Source organism: Macaca nemestrina, chromosome 10 (genome assembly GCF_043159975.1).
Source record: "Macaca nemestrina isolate mMacNem1 chromosome 10, mMacNem.hap1, whole genome shotgun sequence".
In the NCBI taxonomy this organism is placed as follows: domain Eukaryota; kingdom Metazoa; phylum Chordata; class Mammalia; order Primates; family Cercopithecidae; genus Macaca; species Macaca nemestrina.
Window position 1 is genome coordinate 91261537 of NC_092134.1, and position 24350 is coordinate 91285886.

The 24350-nt window shown below is 39.1% G+C and overlaps 1 protein-coding gene and 1 pseudogene across 22 annotated transcripts in view; one reads left to right on the top strand and one right to left on the bottom strand.

The window, feature by feature from the left end:
* Positions 1–1523: 1523 nt before the first annotated feature.
* The window catches only part of LOC105470119 (periphilin 1), a 128096-nt gene continuing 105269 nt past the window's right edge, over positions 1524–24350 (bottom strand). For 10 of the 22 annotated variants that reach the window (XM_071071855.1, XM_071071852.1, XM_071071851.1 and 7 more), the window contains 3 exons: positions 11391–11505; positions 10057–10157; positions 1524–6623 (listed from right to left, as the gene is read on the bottom strand). In XM_071071855.1, coding sequence (XP_070927956.1) covers positions 6246–6623; positions 10057–10157; positions 11391–11505 — 594 coding nt within the window. In that variant the 3' untranslated portion in view covers positions 1524–6245. Of the gene's footprint in view, positions 6624–10056; positions 10158–11112; positions 11506–24350 lie in introns of those variants that run through there. The other 12 variants (XM_071071856.1, XM_011721885.3, XM_071071854.1 and 9 more) reach the window with 5 other exon arrangements.
* Positions 13553–18822, top strand: LOC105470149 (RNA-binding protein FXR1 pseudogene; annotated as a pseudogene).

The following is a 24350-nucleotide window of genomic DNA, read 5'->3' on the forward strand; positions in this document are numbered from 1 at the left end:
CCGGCTGTGCTGTGGCTTTGGGAGCTGGAAGTCCCTGTTCTACTTACCCCCCAGCAGCTCCTCCTTACCAATCACAATGGTGTTTTCTAAAACAGCTCCAGCCCAGGCATGGTAGCTCACGCCTGTAATCCCGGCGCTTTGGGAGCCCCTCTCTGGGAGGCCAAGGCAGGAAGATCGCTTGAGCCCAGGAGTTTGAAACCAGCCTAGGTAACATAGCAAGATTCAGATAGTCAAATAATGGAATAATTTGGTGCTTCTCAGAATTCTATAAAATATTTAGTATAGGGCCGGGCGCGGTGGCTCAAGCCTGTAATCCCAGCACTTTGGGAGGCCGAGACGGGCGGATCATGAGGTCAGGAGATCGAGACCATCCTGGCTAACACGGTGAAACCCCGTCTCTACTAAAAAAAAAAATACAAAAAAACTAGCCGGGCGAGGTAGCGGGCGCCTGTAGTCCCAGCTACTCGGGAGGCTGAGGCAGGAGAATGGCGTGAACCCAGGAGGTGGAGCTTGCAGTGAGCCGAGATCCGGCCACTGCACTCCAGCCTGGGCGACAGAGCCAGACTCCGTCTCAAAAAAAAAAAAAAAAAAAAAAAAAAAAAAAAAAAAAAAAAAAAAAAATTTAGTATATTAAACCTAAAATTAAATTATTTTAAAAGACATCCAATATAGTATACAAAAGTAGCAGATTAGCAGAATATAAGGATGTTTGTTTTTGTTTTGACAGTCTCTCTTGCCCATGCTAGGCACGATCTTGGCTCACTGCAACCTCCATCCCCTGGGCTGAAGTGATCCTCTCATCTCAGCCACCATGCCTGGATGCCTGGCCAATGGTATTCTAATGCTACAGCCTTATCACTAAAATTGTCTAAGGTTTTAAAGTTTTTTCCCCATTAAAAAAAAAAACAAACACTTGGCTGGGTGTGGTCACACCTGTAATCCCAGCACTTTGGGAGGCCGAGGCGGGCGGATCACTTGATATCAGGAGTTCGAGACCAGCCTTGTCAACATGGCAAAACCCCATCTCTACAAAAAATACAAAAATTAGCCGGGTATGGTGGTACACGTGCCTGTGGTCTCAACTACACAGAATGCTGAGGTGGGAGGACTGCTTGAGTCTGGCGGAGGTTCCAGTGAGCTGAGATTGCGCCAGTGCTCTCCAGCCTGAACAACAGAGTGAGACCCTGCCTCAAAAAAATTCACACACACAAAAAATCAATCTGTGGGAACAGAGCTGAAAAAACAACATGCTATATAATGAGGCTGTCTGCTGCTATACAAATGTTCACAAGGCTGTAACAATACTTATGAAGATTTAAAAGACAGCTTAAAACTCTTAATTCAAAGCTTTTTTAGAATCAGTCCCTTACCCCAAGATTTCCATTATAATGGAAAAGCAGGAGTGGTGCGGTCTGCTTAGGGCCTACACCAGTGAAGTGAATGCTTAGATGTTATTTGACAAAAATAATCAAGTTTGAGCAAAAAGTAAGCTGCTATAACAAGACACCAAACAAAAACGTGGCTTAAAGAATAAAGACATTTATTCTGTTCTCACATAACAGTGCACTATTCCATATGGTTATGCAGGTTCCTTCCATCTTGTGGCTCTGCAAAAAAAAAAAAATCAAGGCTGCATTGCTATTGCTACTTTTGGGAGGGGATAAAAGAGCACAGAGGAGGTACAGTCACTGTCATCAGGTTCCTAACCTGGAATTAGCAGCATTTCCACTCAAATTCCATAAAACTTAGTTGTTTCATCACACCTAAAACTACAAGGAAAACAGCAAATATAGTCCCAGTTAGGCAGACATGTTATTCAATGTCAACCCCTATTACCATGGAAAACAATGGGAGAACAGATTGTGGTAACTACCTCAGTTACTGGTCCGCCTCTACCTTTTTTTTTTTTTCACTGAATTGGGTAACAGTTCTCTCAAAGAGAACTGGCAGGAAGGAAGTGACAAATACACCACGCACAACCCACAAGCCTTGACCTGGCAAGCAGAGAGTTGCTCTCAGGAACTCCACGAGCCAGCCTGAGCAGTGTTACAGCTAGAAAGCAACCTGGGTGGCTGGCTGCTGGCAGCACTGAATGTTGTCTAGAATGAATACTTCAGAGATGATCAGATCACCATCTCCAAAACTGTTGCCAAAGAACTGTCAGAGACTTCCCTGGAGCTCAGGATCCATTACAGGAAACTCTGAAGTGAAGCTGAAACCAAAATATATTTTGGCAGTATAGCTGAGTCTTTCCTTAAGGAGATCTGGCCTCGTCCTCCTTCGAGAGGTTCTAGATCTGTGAAGTTGCTGAGGGCTATGAGAAATCCACGTCTCTTGTAAGAACACTACATAGGTATGTTTCCAAATTTCATTCTTAAGTAGGACAGAAAGGTTAAATAAGCTATAAACATTTAACATCCTTCGCATTCTGCTCTCAACTTACCTTTTCCCACCTTCATCCCGTCATCTTCAGCACACAGCTTTAGGACACAGGACCCCTTTCCCTTCTCCTGGATTTCTAACAAATAGAAATCTCTGCCTTATAAACTTATTCTCTGCCTGAATAAGTCATATTCCTCCAAGACCTAGGGGTCAAATATAATTTCCTTTGTGAAGCCACCTTTAAGTTAACAAATATGAGTGTCTCCTACGTTCCAAACTATGCTAAGAACTAGAGTCCCAAAGACAAGTTTTCTGCCCTCCAGGAGTTACTACAAAGATAGAGGATCTTAATCCTACAATTCTTTGAAATTCAGATTCATAATTACACAACTATTGAGTACTACTGTATCATGCGCTACCTTTCTTAACTGCTTCTCAGAAGTCAAGACGCCCTAAGTCACCAAAGTGAATACAGTAGTGCCCCCTATGTGTGGAGAATATGCTCAAAGGCCCCCAGTGGATGCCTTAAACCATGGATAATACCAAACCCTATATATACCAGGTTTTTCCTATGCATATACACCTAGGGTAAAGGTTAATTTATAAATTAGGCACAATAAGAGATTAACAACAATAAAATAGGACAATTTTAACAATATACTGTAATCAACTCTTCCTCTGATGATGGGATGTGAGATGGTAAAATGCCTGCATGGTAAGATGAAGTGAGGTGGGTGACGCAGGCATTGGGACACAGCGTGAGGCTACTATTGACTTTCATTTTTTAAGACAGGGTCTGGCTCTGTCACCCAGGCTGGAGTGATCTTGGCTTACTGCAGCCTCAGCCTCCCGGGTTAAAGCGATTCTCATGGCTCAGCCTCCCAAGTAGCTGGGATTACAGGCGCCCACCACCAAGCCCGGCTAATTTTGGTATGTTTAGTAGAGACGGGGCGGGCTTTCACTATGTTGGCCAAGCTGGGCTTGAACTCCTGACCTCAAGTGATTCACCCGCCTTGGCCTCCCAAAGTGCTGGGATTACAGGCATGAGCACTACTATGACCTTCTGACAACACATCGGAAGGAGGATCATCTGCTTTGGGTGATCCTGGATCATGGAACCATGACATAGTCAATGGCTGGATGTCAGGAGTAAATGGCACAGATGACTAACAGGTGGGTAGTGTGTACAGTGTGGATACACTAGAGAAAGGGATGATTCACGTGCCAGGTGAGACAAAGCATGGTGCTGCAAGATTTCATTCAGAACGGCACACAGTTGAAAACTTAAAAGTTGTTCTGAAATTTTCCATCGAATATTTTTGGCCAATAGTAGCTATGGTTTACTTATACCATGGAAAGCAAAGTCAGATGAGGGGGGCACTGCTGTAGTTTCTCAGTTCTTACACTTCCTCTATCCTGCTGCTGAGTAAGTAAACTGAAGACTAAGAAGTAATCTTGCAGTAGACAGTAATAAAGCCCACATTTTAGCAAAATGCGTTAAGCCTGTTAAGAAAAAAGACAATCTACTTAAACGTGGTTGCTTTATTTTGCACTTTTAAAATTCACAAAAAGCTTTACAATATCTACATTCTGCCTGTTGGTAACCAAGGCTTTATGGTAAGACAATGAAAATTTTATCACACCAACTGGGCATATGCAAAAAAAATGAATAATTTACAAACAAGTCTTTCTAATCAAGAACATTATGTAAAATATATACTCTGGTAAACATCTGAATTCATCCATCCTAAAATTAGACTTTAAGAGGCAAAAAAAAAAAAAAAAAAAACCAAACAGATTTTAGCACTAACAAGCCTACCAGAATAATGCTGATGGCAAGCCATAAACAGCTTTAAATGCTGACTGTAATTTGGGGAAAGGGGAGAAAAAGAAATTATCTGTTGTATCTATATTTAAATACATCTGTTAGTGAGACTTCTCTAATTTAATGAATTTCAACAAAGTGAACAACTCCTGCGCCTTTGGTAGTTTCTCAAGTTTTGTTTTTAAACTTGTAAGGAAAAACCCCAGGGAAGCGGGGAGAAGGAAAAACAAGACTAGAACTTTCTTAGTCTTGAACACTAGAACACTGCTGCCCTCCTTGGCGGGGAGCAGTCTTGCGCTGGATGATCAAAGGTTGGGTTCCGGAGGACATCCGTAAACAAACTTATCCAGATACATTTCTAAGGTGGGTAACAAATAAAATCACTGCTCATATAAGGGAAGAATACCAGAGTTGTCATGTGGGATTTGGCTTGGCTTATGTTTTATTAAAGTTAAATAAATATAAACATCTAAATGGCAAAAATAAAAATCCAAGGTGGTCTCATTTAGAAAATTAAAAAAAATAATTAGTGTCCTCAATTAGTTTTTAAATTTGTGGAATGGCACAATACATATTTTGAGGCACCCGTTATAGAATCTGTTAAAATTATGCATACTACTACTTCCTCTTTTAATATAATTTTTATGTACTCTAGGGTAGGTATTATCAGTAGAGGCCACTAAAAATAATGCCAGAATTCAAGTGAGAGAGAATAGAAATGGAAAGAGGAAGGGAGGATAATGAAATTGGGTGGTAAGTAATAACAAACATGAGTTTTAAAGTTTCCTCACTAATAACACAGAATTGTGTATTTTGGCTCAATGCCACTAGGCTGCTGAAGTGACCAGGAAGTGAGTGGAATATCGTAATTGTCCCAGTTAGATTCTTAACTAACCCGTGATTTGGGTGAGGGGTCATTTCCACAGACTGCCCGGTAAGGGGTAGCTGTGCTGTGCTAACTGCCTATTTGCTTTGTTTCTTTCAAGAACACTTTTGAAAGGACAAGAACCTATAAAAGGCAGCAGAACAGAACAAAGAACTCATGAGACTACAGAGATTAACACAGCAATAATCTGCCAATAGTTTAATCATGGACATGTTACAATCATCTTGTTTCTTGAGATGGAGAGTATGGGCCTACAAAAAATAGAATAAATAAAATTCCACTATTCTTGGCATATTCCAAAATTTTCCTCTTTTGATCAGCATTTTTTTGGACAAGTCCCATGCCAAGTCTGTCCTGAAGACGCTGGCTGAGTGATGGATGAAAGGAGTATTCTGACACAGGTATTTTGTGTGAGAATGGCTAGGCGACTGCTGACTTTAGTGCAGCCGAAAACAGAGTGCAGTCCTGATAAGCTGGAGCCGTTTGTATTTATTCAGTACAGACACAATACCAAAGGCCTGAAGCCAACACAATTTGTGAGTAATGAACACTGTCGCCTCCCCTTTGCAGGGAGCAGTCTTGCACGGTTTCTGGAAGACATAAGTAAACAAACTTACCTAGATAAATCCCTTTACACACCCTTGTTACCTACTGTTCGCCCTCAGCCTCAGGGTACGAGAATTAGCTGCCTTCAGCTTTATTCTCTCCCGAAGTTTTGGAAAACCTCCCTGCCTTCCAATTGCATCTTTCCTTATAGCGTCTCCTACCACCCTGACCGATCTCCTACATCACCCCTTTTCTGTTTTTTGCATCAGGTTTTGTTGATTGATGACTACAGATGTGTGCAGCAACAGTTTTGTCAGGCATAGCAGTTACTGCTTGTTTTCCGGCTTTAGATCCTAGAATTAGTAAACAACAAGAGACAAACATGAGTGTGATTAGTAATATTCTTTTCTAATTAAGAAGTGACCCCCAGGAGTGGGGGTCTATCTAGGAGAGATGTTTTCGCATATCCTTCTATATGGCTGTTACTGAGGAACCCCACTGGGGGTATGTTAATCCCTCCTAGCTAAAAAGTCACAGTTAGAAGCTGGGAAGGGGATGTCTGCCTAAGTAATAGGGCTGAAAAAAAGGCAGATTTAGAAAATGGGCTTAATAGGGTATAGCAGGTACAGGTAACAGGCAAAGTGAGAGAATAAAAAGGATTAATACCTTACGCGAGTTGCAATGTACAACAGAGAGCATAGCAAGGAACAAATTTTCCTGAGTGAATGGTGTCTGTGTTCGAAGCAGGATTCGCTCAGCCTCCTGAGTTGTCTTCTTCAGCATCCCCCAGGTAATGTCCGGGGCTCCTGTCGTCCGACGAAACTGTGTCATCCGACGAACCCGTTTCTTCCGGGCCTGTGGGGGCTGCGGGGGCTGCAGGGGCTGTGGGGCCTGCGGGGTCGTTTCCTTCATTTCTGGTACCAGGTTGGGTCCTAGCCCCACTATGGTATGGTTTGATGCATCGTGCTGGAATCCAAAGAGGGCCTGAGGGAGTGTGAACACAAGCATATCCTCTTCCCCATGTTAGCAAAACATTTGGACCATGCCATATATTACTATTTACATCTTTCCATAAAACTGTGGTTTTATGTCTTGAGAAGTTTTAGCAAAGTGCTTTTCTGTAACTGATTGAAATTTATCATCTAAATTTCAGAAATTAAGGGTAAATAAGGCTTGTGCTAGTAGTGTTTCAGTGTCTTTACTCATAGTCTCCCTTTTTTGTTTTCTGAGCATATTTTTAAGGGTGAAGTGGGCACGTTCTACTATGGCCTGTCCTTGGGGGTTATACGGGATGCCTGTGGAGTGTTGGACACTCCAAGTGTGACAAAATTGTTGAAACTGTGAGCTGGCATAAGCCAGACCCTTATTAGTTTTAATTTTTGTGGGCCGCCCCATAAACATAAAAGTTAAAAGAAGATGTTTAATGACAGATCGGGTGGACTTTCCAGGAAGAGCATATGTGCTAATTAGGTGAGAACAGGTATCAACGGATACATGTACATATCTTTGTTTTCCAAATTCAGGGACATGTATAACATCTCTTTGTTACAACTGATTAGGTTCTAGTCCTCTAGGGTTAACACCTGTTGAAGGAGGGGACATGCCTGTGAGGCAGCAATCTGGGCATTTACAGGAGAATTTGTTTAGCTAGTCTTTGCATAAGTTGAAATTGTGTAGTTAAGTCTCTCTAATTTTGGTGGAAAAACTGATGTGATTGGATGGCTTAGTTAAGCAGTGACATCATAACTTGCAGGTCTGCTTGATCATTGTCATAATCCAGTGGGACAAGCAGTGAGCTGTGGGCTCAAATACGTGTGATAAAAATAGAATGTGTACATTGATCTAACAATTGCTGAAGTCAAAGAAAAAAGGCACACAGGGTGGGCTCGAGAATAGACTTAATGAGGGCTGTTTCAAGGTTCTGCAATAAATAAGCAGAGTAAGCAGAGTAACTAACAATACTGATGGGCTGAACGGAAAAAGGTTCTAGGGCCAATATTAGGGCTCCAATCTCAGCTCTCTGAGTACTAGTAAACCTAGATGGAGTGAGGGAGTTAGGTGGTTTCCACCAGATAGCCGCTTTTCCATTTTTATGAGAGTCATCAGTAAAAAGCATTACAAAGTTAGGTATGGGGGAGGGAACTACTTTTGTAGACATAACTACAGGAGTACTAGATAAGAACTGAAATAGTTTGTCAGCAGGAAGAGCATGTTTTATATGGCCTGCATAATCAGAGAGTGCTTTCTGAAGGTCTAGAGATAGGGGCCAGACTGCTTCAAATTGTTTTTTACTCAAGGGAATTCTTATGACATCAGGGTCATGACCTAGCAACTGACTGCATCATCTGCTGACTGTATAGATGACTTTACTAACTAGCTGGAAATAGGGAGATAGTGTTTTAGTCCCAGTATGTGAGCAAAAAACCTATTCTAGGAAGTGCAGCCCCAGGGCCATTTGTCCTATTAATCCCGTAGGGGAAATACTTAATAGGAAAAACAAACAATTGGACTGAGTATTGTGGGTCTATGCAATCTAGTTGCCTCTGAGAAATAGCTTGATTTCCTCAATTTCTCTTTTTGCTGTGGGGATTAAATACCTGGGAGAGTCTAGGGCTATATTGCCTTTTAGGATAGAAAACAGGTTTTGTAATTTATCAGTAGTTATGCCCAAGGTGGTGTGAAGACAGTTAATATTGCCTAGCAATTTTTGATAATGATTTAAGGTATGTTAGTTGCTAGTATTTAATTTAACCTTTTGAGGTCTTATTGACCAGGAAGTTAGTATGTATCCAAGATACTTCTAAGGTGAGGACATCTGTACTTTTTACTTTTTCAGGCGCTATGATTAAATCTCTTAACTGTGTATTCCTTAAAACAGAGACATATAAACTCAAAAGTACTGGCTCCATTGGGGCTGCTAGTAAAATATCATCCATAAAAATGAATAATCTTGCAGCTAGGAAATTTTTTTCTACTGGGGAGCAAAGCCTGATTTACATAATATTGACACATGGTAGGACTGTTCAGCATTCCTTGAGAAAGTACTTTCTAATGAAATAGGTCAGCTGGCCTTTCATTATTGATAGCTGGTATTGTAAACACAAATTTTTCTCTGTCCTGTTCTGCAAGGGGAATAGTATAAAAGCAGTTTTTTAAGTCAGTAACAACTATAGGCCAATCTTGAGGAATTGCTGCAGAGGAATGGAGCCCATTGAAGGGGCCCCATAGATTGCAAATTAGCATTGATAGCTTGTAAGTCATGCAAAAGTCTCCATTTGCCAGACCTTTTGGGAATGATGAAAATGGGCAAATTCCAAAGGCTGTTTGCTGGTTCTGTATGGCCGGCTTTTAATTGCTCCTCAACTAATTCATTGGCTCGGCTTTTAATTGCTCCTCAACTAATTCATTGGCTCGTTGTAATTTCTCTCCCTTTAAAGGCCACTGTTCTACCCAAATAGGATTTTAAGACAGCCACGTCAGGGATAGGGGAGGAATTGTAACAGTAGCTATTACTAAAAAGAGGTTTGCTGTTTATATAATTCATCAAATCCACGTCAGGGATAGGGGAGGAATTGTAACAGTAGCTATTACTAAAAAGAGGTTTGCTGTTTATATAATTCATCAAATTCTGTCCTCCAGGGGAGGTACTGACTGGTCTCTAAAATTGTTTTTAGCTAGCACTGACCAGTCACATAGGGTTATATGGAAGTTGTCTGCTATGGCCTCAATTAATCCTTTCATAAATGGGCTAGCAGCTCCGTTTTCTCTAAGGCTTTTTCTTCTCTCTTTATAAGCATAAAAAGTAATGGTTCCTATACTTGATTGCCTTGTCAATTTTGTATCACTGGGCAGGCCAAGAGGTCCCCTTCTAATGCCACTTGCCTAAGACAGGGTCCCATAGCTGTAGCGTACCCCTTGTCTTTTTTCCAATTTATTGGGGGAGGGAGCTCAGGGAAAACCTCCGATTCCTCTTTGGTATCTTTATCCAGTAAAGGGGGTAAAAGGGGACTGAGGGAGGAAGAGGAGGCGATAAGGTGATGGTTCCTCCTCCCTTCCCTTCTTAGGCTCTTCTGTGTACAGCTGGACCAAAGCAGCCTTAACTAAGGCCCATAACGTTAAAGATGTTACCAGAACCCATTGCCCTTGTGCATGATATCGTTTAAGATTTCTCCCCACTTGTTCCCAAAGCTCTAGGTCCAGCGTGCCTTCTTCTGGGAACCATGGGTTTTGGGAAACAACAGTTTGCATTAGGTCCCTTAACTGAGCCTGCGAAACTGAGGCTCCACTGGCTTTAGGCAGTTGTTTCAATACTTTTATATACTGTTTCTGTTGTGCAGATAGCTGTTGTACCATGATGAAACCCTAGCTTGAGTACTCCCCTGAACTTGGAAATCCCGAGCGAGCACCAATGACTTACTGACTGCGCAGTCTCTTCACCTTCGTTTTCGGGGGTTCCGTCGTGATCCATTGCGGCGTTCCTCACAGGGGGCACCTGCTGCCAAGTCTGTCCCGCAGACTCTGGCCGAGTGACGGATGAAAGGAGTATTCAGACGCAGGTATTTTGCGTGAGAATGGCTAGGGGACTGCTGGCTTTAGCGCAGCCGAAAAGAGAGTGCAGTCCTGATAAACTGGAGCCGCTGCTTGTATTTATTCTGTATTTATTCGGTACAGATAGAATGCCAAAGGCCTGAAGCCAACACGATTTGTGGGTCATTAACACTGCCGCCCTCCTTGGCCGGGAGCAGTCTTGCGCTGGATGATCAAAGGTTGGGTTCCGGAGGACATCCGTAAACAAACTTATCCAGATACATTTCTTTACACTACCTTGTTACCTACTCTTCGCCCTCAGCCTCAGGGGAAGAGAATTAGCTGCCTTCAGCTTTATTCTCTGAAGCTTTGCAAAACCTCCCAGTCTTCCAAGAAGGTTTGCGTCTTTCCTTAAAGCTTCTCCTACCACCCTGATCGATCTCCTACAGTCCCAAACTTAAAATATCCCTCATCTTCCACCTCAAATTGCCTCTTCTATTTGTTAGTCTTGTATATGATACTATTTAAGTCTCATACATCAGTGAGAGAGTCAGGAGTTTCAGGATTATTGTAATAGAAGACATTGAGTTCATTACTTGGAAAACTGGATTTTTTTCTGAGGTATCTCTCAGAGATTTAAGTGCTCTATTTTATCATTGAATGATAATTATTCTCAAAGCAAATATTCTCTAAGATACCAAAGTATTCAGTTTATTAGGATAGTACACTTTAACATATTACAAGTTACAAAGCCTAAGAAAAAGCAAGCAACAAGTCAATAAAATCACAACTTAGAATTCTAACATTTTCAGATGGTATCATGTGTCGGCTGGGAGCGGTGGCTCACGCCTGTAATCTCAACACTTTGGGAGGCTGAGGCAGGCAGATCACTTGAGGCCAGGAGTTAGAGACTAGCCTGGCCAACATGGTGAAACCCCATTTCTAAAAAAAAAAAAAAAATACAAAAATTCTAATTAAACATTTTAAACAGACTATTTTAGATGTTTATTTAATATTGAAATGTGGTCAACTATCATAAAGTATTTCACTGCATCACAAAAATTCCATATATTAAGGATTTACACAATCCAGGAAAAAAATTTTTTAGAAGCTGTTTTTTTTTTTCTGGTCTGAGCAAAAAAATCTAAAAAGGCTCTCCAAAATCTTGAGTGGAAGTATCATACTCTGCAATGAAATGCTTGAGTTCTTCAACACACCGCTCACCTATTTCATGTAAATTTTGCCTCAATGCAAACTGTATAGACTTTTCTAATGAAGGATCTTTTTCAATCAGCATTTTCACCACCATCCCGAAAGTTTCACAGTCTTGTCGGTAAACCTAAAAGGTAAAACACATTCTGGTTAGCTGAGAATGAAAATAACTAGCCAAATACTTAGCTGACTGAGTTGGCAGAATTATGACACTAACATCTAAAAGAGAGACACAATATTACAGCAGAACCTTTCTCGGCCTTGCATTGTCACTATTACCAGAGGCCACTTAAACTTCTATCCTTGAGATCTGCTGACAACTTGAATGAGAAGGAAAACATTAACATACCACATTACTGAATGCAGAAGTGTAAGGCAGTCTATTCAAAGGACATCAGACTAGAGATGAGAATAAGAACAAAGGCTAGGGAAGACATATCAATGACTTTGTTCATTTATTTGTTTGGAAGAAAAAAGTTTCTGAGCCCCTAACTTTAGATTGTTTGAATCATGATCAGATAACAAATTCTGTTTAGTGGCCAGGTGTGGTGTCTCACACCTGTTATCTTAGCAATTTGGGAGGTAGAAGCGGGTGGATCACTTGAGGTCAGGAGTTCCAGATTAGCCTGGCCAACATGGCAAAACCCCATGTCTACTAAAAATACAAAAAAATGGCTGGGCGTGGTGGCGCGCATCTGTAATCCCAGCTATTTGGGAAGGTGGCGGCCTCTATAAACTGGGAAACGCAAGGGAATATATTTTCCCTAGAGTCTCCAGAGGAAATGCAGCCCTGCACTGGACATTCTGATTCGGGTCCAGTGAAACCTGTTTTGAACTTTATATATTATTCTCAGGTTCTCAGGGACTATTAACCAAGTTAGACAACACTCTGGGCCATAAAATAAACCCTAAATTTGAAATAATAGGTATCATATAAAGTATGCTTTCAGATCACAATGGAATTAAATTAGAACTCAACAACAGAAAGCTAGCTGAAAAATCTCAGAATATGTGGAGATTAAACAACACACTTCTAAATAACACACAAAATCCACTGGAACTAATAAGTGATTATAGCATGGTTGCAGGACACAGGATCTTTTAATATACAAAAGTCAATTAATTGCTTTCCTACATACCAGTAATGAGCAAATGGAATTTGAAATTAAAACACAACACCATTTATATTAGCACTGACAAAACCCCTTAAGTTTGAGTCTAACAAAATACATACAAGATTTATATGAGGAAAACTATAAAATGTTCATGAAAGAAGATACAAATAAATAGAACATAAATAAAAGATAAACTATATATATTAATATAAATATACGTAACATATAAATAAGATATAGAGAGATAGTCCAAGAATTGACAGGAAGAGACAATACTGTTAAAATACAAGTGCTTCCCAACTTGACCTACATAAATTTCAGTCTCAATGAAAATCCCAGTAATTAATTTTGTGAATATTGACAAACTGATTTTAAAGTTCATACACAAAGGCAGAAAACCCATAATACTGAATATAATATTGAAGAAAAAAAGGAAAAAAGTCAAAAGACTGACACTATCCAATTTCAAAACTTACTGTAAAGGTGGCTCACACCTGTAATCCCAGCACTTTGGGAGACTGAGGCGGGCAGATGACCTAAAGTCAGGAGTTTGAGACCAGCCTGGCCAACATGGTAAAACCCTATCACTACTGAAAATAAAAAATTAGCTGGGCATGGTGGCGTTGTCTGTAGTCCCAGCTACTCAGGAGGTGGAGGCAGAAGAATTGCTTGACCCTGGGAGGCAGAGGTCGCAGTGAGCCGAGATCGTGCAACTGTACTCCAGTCTGGGTGACAGAGTGAGATCTTGTCTCAAAACAAAAAACAAAACACCTTAAAGTTACAGTAATCAAGACTGTATGCCATTGGCAGAAGAACAGACAAATCAAGGACAGGACAGTCCAGATACCGACCAATACAAATACAGTGAACTGAACTTTAAAAACAGAGCACAGAAGTAATTCAGTGGAGAAAAGACAGTCTTCAACTTGACAGTTAAGTTCAAGACTTCATTGAACTTCAATGAGTTGAGCGGTGCTTGAACAACTGGATATCTATCTACATGCAAAATAAATAATCTAGACACAGATCTTACACCTTTCAAAAATATGTTAACTCAAAATGGATCATAGACCTAAATATAAATGCAAACCTGTAGTATTTATAGAAGGTAACAGAGGAAAAAATCTAGGTGATCTTGAGTTTGGTGATGACTTTTAAATATAACATCAAAGACAATCCAAGAAAAAACCCAATATATTGGATTTCATTAAAATTTAAAAACCTGTGCTTTGTGAAAGACATTGTTAAGGGCATGAACAAACTAGCTACAGACTGGGAAAAAATCTTTGCAAAACATGTATGTGATAAACTGGTATCCAAAATATACAAAGAACTGATAACTCAACAATAAGAAGGCCGGGTGAGGTGGCTCATGCCTGTAATCCCAGCACTTCAGGAGGCTGAGGCAGGCAGATCACGAGGTCAGGAGTTTGAGACCAGCCTGACCAATATGGTGAAACCCCCATCTCTACTAAAAATACAAAAAATTAGCCAGGCACGGTGATGCATGCCTGTAATCCCAGCTACTCGGGAGGCTGAGGCAGGAGAATTGCTTGAACCTGGGAGGCAGGGGTTGCAGAGAGCCAAGATCGTGCCACTCCACTCCAGCCTGGGCTACAGAGTGAGACTCTGTCTCAAAAAAACCAAAACAAAACAAAAAAATAAAAAACAAACAAAAAAAATAAGAAACCCAAATTATTTGCCCAATTATATAACGGGCAAAAAACTGAATGAACACCTCACCAAAGCAGACATTCAGATGGCAAATGAACATACGAGAAAATGCTCAACATCGTTTGTTATTAGGAAATTGACAATTAAAATGATGATAAGTAGTGAGATACCACTACACATCTATTAGAACGCTTAAAATCCATAACTTAAATTTAAATTTAATTTAAATTTAAATCCACAAAAAAATTTGACACCACCAATTTCTGTCAAAAATGTAGAGCCACAGAACTCTCCTTCATTGTTGGTGGGAATGCAAAATGGTACAACCACTTTGGTAGACAGTCCAGCAGTTTCTTACAAAGCAAAACATTGTCTTACCATACAATCCAACAATCCCACTGCTAGGTATTTATCCAAATAAGTTGAAAACTTACGTCTATACAAAAACCTGCATACAAATCTTTATATCAACTTTATTTATAACTGCCAAAAATTGGAAGCATCCAAGATGTTCTTTAATGGATAAATGGACAAACTGCAGTATACTCATACAATGGAATGTTTTTCATAAAAAAAATTAGCTATCAAGCCACAAAATGACACAAAAGAATCTTAAGTGAAAGAAGCCAGTCTGAAAAGGTTATACACTATGATACCAACTATATGACATTCTGATTATTAAAAAAACAAAAACCCATAGACACTAAAGAGATCATTAGTTGCCAGGGGGAAGGGGAAAGGACAAACAAGTGGAACATAGGACATTTCTTAGGGAGATGAAATTATGCTGTATGGGACTGTATGGTATGATACTGAATGATACATTATGCATTGGCCAAAATTCACAGAACTGTAGGAGACAAAGAGTGAATCCTAATGTAAACTATGGACTTTATTTAATATTAATATATCAATATGAGTTCATCAATCATAACAAGTGTATCACAGTAATGCAAAATGTTAATAATAGAGGAAACTGTGTAAGGAGAAGGGGCATGTAAGAACTCTCTATGCTCTTGCAGGTTTTCTATAAATTTAAAACAGCTCCAAAAAATAAAATCTATTAAACATTTTTTTTCAAAAATAATCACACAAAAGTGAAAGAAGAAAAAAAGTTTTCTTAACTTTTGTGCCTGAGTTTCAGTACCTATACCAGACTGTGCTGTTTAACAATTAAATAAGATAATACAGAACACTCAGAATAGTGCCTGCTACATAGGAAGTATTTAATCTAAGGCAGCTAAAGTGATGATGATGGAAAGAGGAGAAACAACTATTCTGACTTTGTCTATAGAAGGGAGTACTAGAAAATGATGTTAGAGCTGATAAGTTCTCTCTAGGAAAACAAAGAAAAGGAAAAGGAAATGGTGTTTGGGGGAAATGCTAGTGGCTTAGTACAGCAGATAAATTAATAAAGAGGGAAAGAGCTACAAGTAGAAATTGGAACCTTTGGATGTATCAGGAAGAGAAAAATGAGAAAGAATCTATGCTTTGGGTTCCTGCTACTGAGAGCCAGGACAATAAATATGAGAAGATGTGTGAAAGAAAGATGAGATTAGAGGCTTTACAAGTACAGTAGTCCCCACTTTATCTGAGATTTCAGTTACCTGCTATAAACTGCAGTCCAAAAATATTAAATGGAAAACTCCAGAAACAAACAATTCTTAAGTTTTAAACTGCATGCTGTTCTGAGTAGTGTGATAAGATCTTGCGCCATCCTGCTTCATCCTGCCCCAGACATAAATCCTCCCTTTGTCCCATATTCAATTTTTATCTACCACCCACCTGTTAGTCACTTAGTAGCCCTCTCAGTTGTTGGATTGGTAAAACATAGTATATACAGGGTTCAGTACTATCTGAGTTTCAGGGATCCACTGAGGATCTTGGAATGTATCCCCTAAGGATAAGGGGGGATACTATAATGAAGAAGCAGTAGATATATGATAATGTGAAGAGTGATAGGTGGAAGGTTTTTTACTTTTATATATTTCAATGGGGAAGGTACTAGGAGGAGATAAGTTCAGTACTAAGTAGTCACTTGAGTCACTCATGAGACAGCCAGAACCAACTACCAACAGGAAGTTAAGTACATGAGTCTGGACTTCTGAAGAAATAAACAGAAGTGAGGAAGGGATCGATTTTATAATCTTTAGCAGTAATGTCAGCTGAGGCCAGGGGAATTTCTTGAAGGAGGGAGAGTTCTTCCTAGCACCACAAAACTGATACTCAGTAAATGTTCAACGAATAGCTAACGTGTGCTTTAAGAGAATGTAAGAGCCAAAGAGAGCCAAGTGCAGACATCTAAAACCATCAATGTCATCCACAGAAAAGACCACAGAAAAGTTAAGAATCAGGAGACAGTGAAGGCACAGATGCCAAAGAAAGAGTTTATAAAATAAGGACATAGTCAATCAAATGCCAGAGAAAGATCAAAGAAACATACTGACTAGATTTGGCAGTTAGGAGGTAAACCACAAGAGCAGCTTGTTGGGATGGTGGAGACTGGAGAGCTGTGCTGTCCAATACAGTAGCCACTAACCACACGTGACTATATTTTATTTTTCATTAGTGAAACAGAAATAATTCTGTTTCTCGGTCACACTAGTTCTATTTCAAATGCTAGTGGCTGCCATACTGGACATGAGGATATAAAACATTTTCATCACTGCAGACAATTCTATTTAGCAGAGTTGTCATGGAGGACTGAGGAGTGAAAAGAAGGGAAAGCTGTCATGGTAAGTGGTGATCTAGTAAATTAAATACACATTTGCAACTATTTTACCATTAAAGTGGAAAATAAAAGCTTACAACTTTTATAGGAGCATTGTGAAATAAAATCAGCATCTGTAAAATGTTCTACAACCTTTTAATGAAAGGTACATAAAAATAAGTTAAAAAAAGAAACTCCAATTGGGGCGTAATATACAAGGAACCATTCATAATGTCTAATGTGTTGATGAGGTCAGGAAAAAAGTGATAGTACATTTATATTAAATACTGGAGATAAATTTAAACCCTTTAATTTGGGCCTCTGCAATGCAGAAGGTGCCAAAACTATTGTAATCTATGTTGCTGTTTGTGCTGTATTAATAGAAAAAGATATCTTTGAGTCCTCCTCAAAGCTGCAGTCCCACTGCCTCTTAAAAACACAGCTTCTAAAAAGAACACTGGTGGTTGCTAAGAAATGCATTACGAACACATGGATCAGAGCTATAGTGCCTGCATTCAATATGTGTGAAATTATTACAACCCAAAAGGAAGCAACTGCAAAATCAATGATAAATTAAGTACAACTTGCAGCAGCTTTTCATGAGGAATTTGTTGTGAGAGAAGATTTAATGGAGGTGGCAATAGGAACACATGGTAGTAACATTCAGCAAGCTAGGAAGGTTCCTGGAGTTACAGCCATTGAGCTAGATGAAGACACTGAAACATTAAGAATCTATAGAGAGAGTGCTGATGCTGTAAAAAAGGCTAGAGGTTTCTTGGAATTTGTGCAGGATTTTATTCAGGCTTCTAAGAACCTCACTGGAAAAGTAATTGGAAAAAAATGGCAAAGTTATTCAAGAAATAGTAGACAAATCTGATACAGTTCAGGTGAGAATTGAAGGGGATAGTGAAAATAAACTACCCAGAGAAGATGGTATGATTCCATTTGTATCTGTTGGCACTAAAGAAACCATTGGAAATGTGCAAGTTCTTTTAGAGTACCATATTGCTTATCTAAAGGAAGTAAAACAGCTAAGAATGGAACGCCTACAGATTGATGAGCAGTTACAAGAGATTGGTTCTAGGTTTTATAGTGGAAGAGGCAGAGGTTGTCGGGGCCCTAATTACACTTCCAGTTATAGTACAAATTCTGAGCTGTCTAAACCCTCTGAAATAGAATCTGAGGGTAAAGACAAGCTGAGTGATTGGTCATTGGCAGGAGATGATGATCGAGACAGCCGACATCAGCGTGACAGCAGGAGACACCCAGGAGGAAGATGCAAAGTGTTTCAGGGGGTCAAGGTCGTGGTGGACCACATGGTGGCAAATCCTCCATCATTTCTGTGCTCAAAGATCCAGACAGCAATCCATATAGCTTACTTGATAATACAGAATCAGATCAGACTGCAGACACTGATGCCAGCGAATCTCATCACAGTACTAATCGTCATATGAGGTCTCGTAGACGAAGGACTGACGAAGATGCTGTTCTGATGGATGGAATGACTGAATCTGATACAGCTTCAATTACTGAAAATGGGCTAGGCAAAAGATGTGATTGAAGAGCATGGTCCTTCAGAAAAGGCAATAAATAGCCCAACTAGTGCTTCTGGCAATGACATTGCTATAGCATACTCTGGGAGAAGACAAGATTAATACCTTAAAAGAAGAAAACAGTCAAGCAGCAGCAGTCCTCAATGGTGTTTCATAAACCGAAGAAGTCCTAGTTTACAGTTCTTTTATATTACATTTACAATAATGCTTGTACCAGCTTGCCAAAGATAGAATATGGATTGCCAATCTTTACATCGCACTTTCAGTTCCACCATTTGGAATTCAAAAAGGGGAGGGATCCTGAATAAATCATATGTTAAACATACTTTGACACCTACTGTGTTATAAAATATATCATCAGATATGCCTTGAGAATAGTATATGTAAATTTTTAAAAAGTTGCTGGCTATAGGAAATGTTATTTTGTTTTCAAAATATGGCAGAGATGGGGGGTGGTGGGTGGGGTGGGATCCCTAACGTAATATTCTTTATAAAAGCACTGGCTGCTTTTGTAACATTTTTAATATGCAACCACTTCTTCATCTGAGGAAAACTAGAATAAAACGCAGTCTAAAATACTGTGCACTGAATTGTAATTTCTTCATTAGTTTAGTCTAGGAACTGGTCTGTTTTAACGTGTTTTTTAAAAGCTGTATGTAGTGGAAAATCTGCAGACCAATGGAATACATTTGTTAAACTCTCATCTGCAGGGACACTGTGTGATATTTGGCAGTGACTGTTCTACCTTGAGGTTTTGTTTGGTTTATTTATTAAAGTGCACAGTATTTAAACATCAAACATAGCTTTAGTTAAAACACTAAGCTGAATCAGTCATGTCCATTCAGACATAACCGGAACTACTGAAAAGATTAATTTCCAGAAGGTTTATTCTATATAAACTACACACTAGTCTTCAGTAGAGTATCTATTTTTTTCTTGTTTCGGTTGTTTGATGTGCAATATGTTTTTGTATGCAGATAGTAAATAAACTTTGATCTTCCAAAAAAAGAGAGAGAATACAGCGTATTGGCCAGGCATAGTGGCTCACGCTCATAATCCCAGCACTTTGGGAAGCCAAGGTGGGTAGATCACCTGAGGTCAGGAGTTTGAGACCAGACTGGCCAACATGGTGAAACCCCATCTCTACTAAAAATACAAAATTTAGCTGGGCGTGGTGGTGGTGGGCGCCTGTAATCCCAGCTACTCAGGAGGCTGGGGCAGGAGAATTGCTTGAACTGGGCAGGTGGAGGTTGCAGTGAGCTGAGATCACACCATTGCACTCTACACTCCAGCCTGGTTACTCCGTCTCAAAAAAACAAACGAAACAAAACAAAATGAATATAATATATATAATACGTATAGCATACAAAATATGTGTTAACTGACTATATTATTGATAGGGCTTTTGGTCAACAGCAGACTATCTGTAGTTAAGTTCTGGGGAAGTCAAAAGTTATACCTGAATATTCAAATGTTGCAGCGGGGGGACAGGCAGGGAGAGACAGCATCACAAATCCCTGAGTTGTTCAAGTGTCAACTGTAGAGGTATATGTATCTCTCTCTCTCTCTCTCTGTGTGTGTGTGTGTGTGTGTGTTTATGAGACAGAGACAGAAGAGCAGTTAAATCGAAGACCCATCACAAAAACACAACTGATGAGATCACTGGCCTTCAGAGAACAGCTCAACCTTCAGGTTAAGGGGGTAGGCTGAAAGTTCCAACTCTACAAACACATGATTGGTTACCCTGGGCTATCAGCCCCTAAACAGAGGCTATCCAGGAGCTCCCCCAGCCATTAGTTCCCTCATTCACATACAAAAAGACACTTATCACTTTAAGATTCTAGAAGCTGTGTGCCAAGAAATGGGGGCAGAGGCCAAATATATATTTCTTATTATATCCAGAAATGGAAAGATAAAATAAATAGAGCAAAAGCTTAATTATAGAATCTAGGTGATATGTAGATGAGTGTGCGCCAGACAATTTCTTCAACTTTTCTTCATGTTTGAAAATTTTCAAAATAAAATGAAGATGGATCTGTTCTGCTTTGACCCTGGAGGATGAGCTTTGCATCTTCTCGATACGGGTTAGATATTAATAAATCTGCAAATGCTGACACAAGTGTGAATGACAGATAAATGTGCCTGCCACACAACTAGAGCTCACCTTCTATGTTAAAGCACTGGAACTGGTCAGAGTACAACATACTCTGTTCAAGGACTTTACATTCTAGTAAAAGACCAATAGATTAAAAATTACCAAACAACAAGGTAGAATATGGTAAATGCCATAAGATAAATACAAAGTGTTGTAATTATTCCAAATAAAAGATCATGGGGGGCGCACTAAGTGTGAACTGTTCTAAGCACCTTGAAAGCAAAAAAGCATAGTGTGTTTAAAGAGTAATGAATCTTGGAATATAGGGAAGTTTTGGGAAAAATAGTAGACTGGAATCAAAATGCAGCTAGACATGAGCAGGTAAGGCAAAGACCAAACTCTTAGACTTAAAATAACTTACGGTAGAAACACTGTAGACATTTTTTTCTCTAATTCAACAGACAATAAACAAACAACTAAAGACTGTTGATTAGGGAAAAAACCAACGTATTCATTGCTCACTGAATTTTGAGAAAAGTAATTTTGTATTCAATGTCAATTACTGGCTTGGGAAAAGAATTTCTAAGATGCAAAACATATAGAAAGGCTAAACCTAAAGAAAAATATTCATGAACACAGGATGAAAGGCAATTAAATACATAATAAAATAGGCTTTAAAATTCTAACTGCTGAGAAAATGAGCACAAATATTTTGCGATATAATATAATTTCATTTGGCTTTTGATACTGTCGTGTCTGAGAATAAAAATTCTTTAACAAAAGCAAGGAGGAGTAGGCTTAATTTGCACATTTCCCAAGTCATGTCCAAAACATCCATCATAATGAAACAGACCACAGTTTAAGATGGCAATTCAGCTCCCTAAAAGATATCTGTAACTTAGAAAGTCCCTTAAGTTTTTTTTTTTTTTTAAAAAAAGAAGTTAAAGTGGCAAAATTTTTTTTTTTTTAATTAAATTTTTTAAAATTTCCATTGGTTATTGGGGAACAGGTGATGTTTGGTTACATGAGTAAGTTCTATGGTGGTGATCTGTGAGATTTTGGTGCACCCATCACCTGAGCAGGCAGTATACACTGCACCCAATTTGTGGTCGTTTTTATCCCTCACCCCCTATCCACCCTTTTCCCCTGAGTCCCCAAAGTCCACTGTCTCTTTCTTAGGCCTCTGCATCCCGCACAGCTTAGCTCCCACATATGAGTGAGAACATACGATGTTTGGATTTCCATTCCTGAGTTGTTACTTCACTTAGAATAATAGTCTCCAATCTCACCTGGGTCGCTGCAAATGCCACTAATACACTCCTTTTTATAGCTAAGTAGTATTCTATTATATTTATATATATATAATATATATATTCTATATTATATATATTATATATATATATTCTATTTTATATATATATATCACAGTTTCTTTATCCACCCGTTGACTGATGGACATTTGGGTTGGTCCCACGATTTTGCAATTGCAAGTTGCGCTGCTACAAACATATGTGTGCAAGTATCTTTTTCATATAATGACTTCTTTTCCTCTGGGTAGATACCCAGTAGTAGGATTGCTGGATCAAATGGTAGTTCTACTTTCAGTTCTGTAAGGAATCTCCACACTGTTTTCCATAGTGGCTGTACTAGTTTACATTCTCACCAGCAGTGTAGAAGTCTTCCCTCTTCTTCACATCCATGCCAACATCTACTGTTTTTTCATTTTTTTGATTATGGCCATTCTTGCAGTAGTGAGGTGGGATTGCATTATGGTTTTGATTTGCATTTCTCTGATCATTAGTGATGCTGAGCATTTTTTCATATGTTTATTGGCCATTTGTGTATCTTCTTTTGAGAATTGTCTATTCATGTCCTTAGCCCACTTTTTGATGGGATTGTTTTTTTTTTCTTGCTGATTGGAGTTTAGTGTAGATTCTGGATATTAGTCCTTTGTCAGATGTACAGATTGTGAAGATCTTCTCCCACTCTGTGGGTTGTCTGTTCACTTTGCTGACTGTTCCTTTTTCTGTGCAAAAGCTCTTTAGTTTAATTAAGTCTCAGCTATTTATCTTTGTTTTTATTGCATTTACTTTTGGGTTCTTGGTCATGAAATCCTTGCCTAAGCCGATGTCTAGAAAGGTTTTTCCAAAGTTTGTCTTCTAGAATTTTTATAGTTTCAGGTCTTAGATGTAAGTCCTTAATCCATCTTGAGTTGATTTTTGTATAAAGTGGGAGATGAGGATCCAGTTTCATTCTCCTACATGTAGCAGCACCATTTGTTGAACAGGGTGTCCCTTCCCCACTTCATGTTTTTGTTTGCTTTGTCGAAGATCAGTTGGCAGTAAGTATTTGAGTTCATTTCTGGGTTCTCTATTCTGTTCCACTGATCTATGTGCCTGTTTTTATGCCAGTACCATGATATTTTTGGTGACTATTGCCTTACAGTCTAGTTTGAAATTAGGTAACGTGATGCCTCCAGATTTGTTCTTTTTGCTTCAAACAGCAAAATTCTTATGTAAACACTGAATTGATTTTTATATACAGCTTACAAAAGAAATATTTGAGAACTATCCAAAGAAAATTTACTTTAAACACAATAAATTCAAATAAATAATTTTACAATTTCACAGATGAGGCAGTCTAGTCTTCATGAAATGATTTAATATTATCTATCAGAAAAGTGTAATATCCTGACTGTACAAAAGGTCACATTTTAGATCTGACTAAGGCTAAAAGAAAGTAATTAACTGGCAACAGCCAGTTCTCAAAGTGAAAAAAAGTCTTACATTGGTTTGAGAAACCTGTAAGGCACAAGATCCACCCAGTTACTCTCCAACAGGAGAGAAATTTGTCAGCAGGAGTGACTAAGTAGGAAACAGCTTAGCTATTTCAAGACCCACCCCCTCCACTTCCTTCCCAGCTCATCTACCACAAAAGAGGTTGGAGACAATTCAATATATAGGTCTCCTTATCTTCTGAAGATATGGAAGTTACATCTCAGAACCTAGAAGTTTTAACTGTTACAGGGTCCAATGAGTTGAGCTCTCAACTCAGGGAGGCCTCACCACACAAGAATAATTTTTGGAGAAAAGGGAGGAATCCTAGCAAAGGTCTCCATGTCTAAGGATGGCTGTGGGTTACAATTCTAAAGGTCTTTTTATTGGCTTATTCAAATATAATGGCATTTTAAAATTCCTGGCAAATGAGAAGTATTTTTACTAACTTAACATTTTCATATTGACCTTCGTATTTTATGTACCAGAATCCTCAAAAGCACTCTGGAGTTACTGGCCTTATTTTATAAAAATAGTGAAGCAGAGAGATTAAAGGAGTTAATTGTAAGAAATACAATGAACATTCACAGCCTAAATTTCAAATTCACTCCTTATCATACTGCTGCTACCAGGCAAGATAATTATTTAAATCCAAAACAGAAATGAAGCCATGACTGAACTAAATCCTTAGCAAAGATAAATGAGCCTGCTTGGTTTTGAAGAGTGGTGTAAAGGAACTGGCTTGGAGGAGTCTGGAAGCAGGTCATCTGATTATGATTCCTAACTGCCATGAGACAATACATGAGGGGGTGTGTGTGTGTGTGTGTTTCCTGTCTAATACTGTACTTTAAGGTACTCAAGTCATTCCCCTAGTGAAATTTCAAACGTGGGTTATTTTTCCATATAGCTTCAAGGAAGCCACTAAGATAAACAGAAATAAATAGGTCAGATCACCCATCTGCCCCATGCTGGGAAAAGCATTATTGTTCTGTAAGCTACTTAACGCTGTGGTTGGTTAAAGAGCATTTTATGGTTGAAATGGGACATTTTC